The sequence below is a fragment of the Octodon degus genome, unplaced genomic scaffold (genome assembly GCF_000260255.1).
Source record: "Octodon degus isolate 3935 unplaced genomic scaffold, OctDeg1.0 scaffold00008, whole genome shotgun sequence".
Classification (NCBI taxonomy): Eukaryota; Metazoa; Chordata; class Mammalia; order Rodentia; family Octodontidae; genus Octodon; species Octodon degus.
The window spans coordinates 26,857,756-26,863,105 of NW_004524584.1; the positions used below are offsets into that span (position 1 = coordinate 26,857,756).

A 5,350-nucleotide genomic window follows, 5' to 3' on the forward strand; every position below is an offset into this window, starting at 1 on the left:
TGCCAAGGTGTAGGGCTTCTCTCTGAAGTGCAAAGGGCTGTCCCTGCAGAGTTCTGTTCAAGAAGAGGCTGACTCCTGCCCCAAATTCTGTTCAAAGCTCTCTCTGGAAGGCAGGCTGATTTCAGCACAGCACTGACCTGGAATGCAGGGTGTGGAGAACAGTGGGAAAGAACAGAATATCTCCTGGCTTCGGTACTGATGAGGTTGAAGCCTGTCTCAAACTGTCACCCTACTGCCAACTGGAGGGTTACCTGGAACACATGGTTTCTGGGGCTACAGCTTCAGTCCAGGGCTGGGCAGCATCTCCTTCAGAGTAGTAGGAAAGAAACAGAAAGAGAACAGCTGTATCGTCTCAGTGCCTGTCCTTCTTCCCCCAAAGCCAACAGGGTTCATCATGGGTCCCATTCTGTTGATTCACTTCACTGTAAACACCTTCAGTGCTTCTCCCCTTAACAACAGGGGACATTAAGCTTTTTTCTTTGTCATATCCTCTAGCGAGGACTAACTTCCACACAGGAACCTCAGAAATATTAATGCCTTATGCAGTCCACAGCCATTGCCATTTGCCCTGCTCAAACCTTTGGCTCTATCCTTTTGTCCTTTGCCACTTTATTCTTTCCTTTTTTCTTCTTTTCCCCTTTGTTTCTTATCCATTCTTTGTTATTTTTCTTCCTACCTTACTTTCTTTGTTCCTTTCTCTTTGTTCTTGTTCTCTCTCTGTATTTCTCTCTCCCTGTGTGTCTCTATCTCTTTCTCACACCCAGAACACATTCCTTTTGCTTTCCATGATTCTAGGGATATAGCTGGAGCCTTTATTTTTAACTACATCTGAAGCCTCAAAATATTTTTTCTTGAAGTTATTGTTTCTGTGCATTAGTTGTTCAAGCTAGGCTCACACGTGCACCCCTCCTGCCTCAGCCTCCTAGAGTCCTGAAATTGTAGCTGTGTACTACTGTGCTTGGGTAGCAGGATCCATTAAAATCAGAGAGACGGATGCTGTGTCAGGATAGATAGAGGTCTAACTGCTTCTCAATAATAGAAGGACAAACACACCTGGGAAGGGCTGCTGAGTCCAGATAAAGACAGCACCACCCAGACAATATTGAGAGGCTTCCGCTTTTAATGTAAGAGCAACGAGTACTGCACACAACACCCAGCAGCACAATAGCTAAGCATTTTTATGAGAATGTTACTTCAAGGAAAGAAGGCAGTGTTTATGTTTTTTTTTTTTAATTTAATTTATTTATTTATTTGCGTGTGTGTGTGTGTGTGTGGCCAGCTCAGCCCACCAGGGGGCGGGGCTGGCTGGCATGTGGTGCTAGGGGATTGAACCGTGGTCTTTGTGCTTTCCTAAGCTTTTTCTAAGTAGGCGCTTTAGACCACTGAGCCATCTCACCAGCCCCAGTGTTTATGTTTTTACAATGCTTTATTTTACTTTGCAATTTTACTTTGTTACAAATTTTGGTAATATTACAAGTGTACAAACTTAGTCATAACTTCCTTTTTATGCTATTAATGAACACTTTTAGAGCAAAAATACATGAAACTGAATCACAATTTGGTATCTGAGAAAGAATATCTGTCCAGATGTTTGAAGCTGCTCCCAATCTCTCTGCAAACATGCAGAAAAACACATCTTGGGTTCACAGAACAAGTATTTGCTGAACTGCAGAAGTGAGAGGAATAGGGTTCTCTCATTCTCCCTCTCTCATTTCCACTCACATAGATGAAACCCAGAAACATTTGCTGCAGTTGACATGTCCACATCACCTTTTGTAAAGGTAATGAATGTGTATGATGCCTCACAATGTACAGGCTAAGAAGACAAGCATTTATGAACAGGTTCTTTACTGGGTGAGTAAAAGGAGACAGAGACATGCAAGACATTGATACCCTACATCCTTTCAACTGATACAAAAACACTCTCACTGATGGTACTGACCGCAGAACAAGTATTTCTTTGCATTTTGTTTAAGTTTAACATTTCCTAAAATTAAGATGACAGAGTGTATAGATGGATAGATGCCAGACAGAAAGGTGAAGAAACCAAAAATGAAGGTTCCAAACTGGAATACTGAAGAAAAGAACAAAACAGCCAACATGTAGTGGGAGAAGTGGAGGATGAGGAAGGACAGGATGGACAGCATTGCCTTGACAGGGGCGCCGCTGCGGGGGTCCCGGGTTCCTGTAGCAATGGTTCTCATCTTCTGGGCATGTCTCCCCAGCGACAAAATCAAGAGCAGAACAGTAATGAGGAAGATAATTAAAGGCAATGTCAGATGAAAAATTAGAATGCAAAGTGGTACAATGTTTACTTCCTTGGTTTTAGTTGCATTACTGGAGAAAATGTTCACCAAGTATTTTTGGGTCATGGTCCATGTATGTTTATCCTGGATGCCAGAACTGATAGAGGCATACAATGTCGACCCCAGGATCAGCCAGGGCACCAACTTGGAAATCCTCATTCTCAGCCAGAAGAAGAGGGGATGTGGGAAGGCGGCAATCTTGGCACAGTAGAAAACACCCAGCCACGTGGACAACCAATGTCCCCAAATATTTATAAAAACAAAAATTAGAGAAATCTCCTCAAGTACTGATGGATTCATGAGGGAAAAATGAACCAGATATGTAAGGAAGATGAGCAACTGGAGACAAATCCGAGAAGACACCAGGCAGCAAATGATCAGATCCAAAGGAGCTATTCTTCTCTGCCTGATGAAGTCCACAGCATTCACCACGATGATGAAGCCATTTATCAAGATCCCAGTAAGCAGTTGTGTCACTGCTATAAGGAAACTGACAATGAACTGATGGGTTAACATTCTGGAAGGAGAAAAATGTGAGATGTATAGAATTTCAGGAAGCTTGTATTATTCAAACTCTGCTGTTCTTCAGCTAGGACAGGACTTCTTTGAGGAGAAAGATTCTAATCATGAAGTTAATGGAGCAGGAAGGAGTTGTTCCTTTATTTGTATCATTGTTCTCTCAATTTAGTTCTGAGACATTCAAATAAGAAAGAGATAGCCCAGCAATAATTTGCTCCCTGCTCATGGCTTTTGCATTTCCTAGTTCTTCTTAGCTTTCAAGGTCACCATACAAATAATGGAATTGGATATCTTCAGATGACCGCTGAAGGTCTCAAATGGAGAGCCAGTTAGCACAGCTCAGTCTTCAACTTCACCACGAATAAATAATTGTGCCACAGCTGAGATTCTACTTCACATCATCAAAGTATTCTTCAAAAAATGCTTTTCAAAACATGATCACTTCCACTTTCACTATGTCCCATGGTCAGCAATGTATGTCTCCTATCTATTAATTGTCTAACATGCAAAGACTGAGAAAACTGAGAACCTCACAAACTTCCTGCCTGCGTTGAGCTTTGGGATTGATTTGCTGTCCTTTTTTCTAGTAGATTGTAGTGCAGCAAAAGACTGTTTAGTTGGGCTCATTTTGTTTTTCAAATGTGAAAATGTAGTGCTAAAAATTTCCCAAAAGATTTTTGAATCTAAAAAAGACTCTCCAGAAGATTTTTCAATCTAGCAGTTAATTGGAGAAATTCTCACCCTGACTAACTATATGTACTGATACCTGTGAAATAAGCAACTGCGCTGCAGATAGTAATCTGCAATAGTAGTTTCATGTTTGGAGTGCCTGTCATTCTGGTCTTCTGAATACAGGCTGCTTGTCTTGACATGCCAGTTGCTGCTATGTGGTCTCTTGGGTAGATTGTTGTTCAAAAAGAATGGGATGCTGAATGAAAGCAAGGGACAGGAAAAGGAATATTGTGGGACTGTCCTGCTTCAAGGTTGTATATGGTTAGATTTTTGAACTTATGTGTAAACATAAGAAGCATATAATTCTTTATGCCTATTTTTAAAATATATTCTAATTTTTAAATGGTTTTTTCATCATATTATGTAGGGACTTAAAGATCAACATATCAATAGTTCTTGAAAAATACATGTTATGGGGCTCGTGAGATGGCTCAGTGGTCTAAAGCGCCTACTTAGAACAAACTTAGCAAACACAGGGACCACGGTTCAATCCCCCAGCACCACATGCCAGCCAGCCCCGCCCCCTGGTGGGCTGAGCTGGCCACACACACACACACACACACACACACACATAAATAAATAAAAATAAATAAATTTTTTAAAAAAAGAAAAATACGTTTCATGTTATGCCTAAGATGTTTGATATTCAGACAGATAGTGAGGTCAAGCTAAACAGCCTAGGTTGCATAGTAATACAAAAAGCTTCTCTTTTAGAGGGTTAACAACCTAAGTTTGCAGACCAAAATAGAGAAAAAGGAGGGCTGAAAAGAAAGCCAACATTTTGGCCCTAGCCTTCCAAGGTCAATTAAGACTCAGGACATATGAGAACTTGTACTGTTACGTCATGTAACTTGGTAGTGTCCCAAATTTTCTGATCAAGGAGATTTATGGGGCCAAAGAGAAACATGATCGATGATGTAGAGTGTGCCTAAGGTGAGTCACGTGGAGAGAAAACATTCTCTCAAGATTTCACAGAGAGCACATTGGCCAAGCAATGGCCATGACTCATCCACATGGCTGACACTGACAAAGGATCTACAATCTGAGGTACAGGATCTCAGGATAAATCCTGAGGGGATTTCACTGACTTTATCAGACCCAAAAGCTACAACTCTTGTTGCATAGGTCTTGCTTTACCTTGGTGTTAACCATCCAGCAGAAAAGTATAAAAACAAAATAGAAGATGTAAAGCCATGCTGTTATGCTAAGCTGTAGGGGTCTCAGGTCAATAATTTCTGACATTGCCAGTCAAGCGGAAGACCCAATACTATTATGGGCTACTGGACTCTTTTAGAATATTTTGCTGGATTTACACACCTGTAATATTCAAATAATGGAATTTAACAAAAAAAAGAGGATACAGATGAATGCCCATTTTGTGTCTGTGTATTCAAAGTGGTTAGGATAGGTATATAGTTACATTCTCTTAATGAATAGAGGGATTTGTTCTAAGGATGTTTGTAAATAGAGTATCATGTCCTCATCTTGTACAGCAACTAACCACTAGGAAGAATGTATGCAATGTGTTAATTATTGAAACTGTCCTACCAATTTGATTTAAAACTGTCTCATTGCTATTTGTTTCTCAATAAAATTATGAGAGAAAAATAAAATAAAATAACAATGAAATTATTTTTAAAAAGACAACTTGCATAGTATCATGCAGGTTCTGGTGTGTTGAACCTGCATTTCTTTTTATTTTAAGTATCATTTATTTTGTTCTTCAATTTAATCTGTGACACACTGGTTGTTGGGAGGTTGTGATTTAATTTTCTTGTCTGTTTGAAGTTTTG

General features: G+C 40.1%; 1 protein-coding gene across 1 annotated transcript; it reads right to left on the bottom strand.

Annotated features, from left to right (window-relative positions):
- Nucleotides 1-1,925: 1,925 nt before the first annotated feature.
- On the bottom strand, nt 1,926-2,822 carry LOC101572593 (taste receptor type 2 member 1-like). The gene has a single exon (XM_004625284.1). It carries the CDS (start codon nt 2,820-2,822, stop codon nt 1,926-1,928), a length of 897 nt encoding a protein of 298 aa, XP_004625341.1.
- Between the last annotated feature and the right edge of the window lie 2,528 nt (nt 2,823-5,350).

What these genes read in the sequence shown, in the direction of transcription:
- LOC101572593 (XM_004625284.1), bottom strand. Translation starts at nt 2,822, where the DNA reads ATGTTAACCCATCAGTTCATTGTCAGTTTCCTTATAGCAGTGACACAA.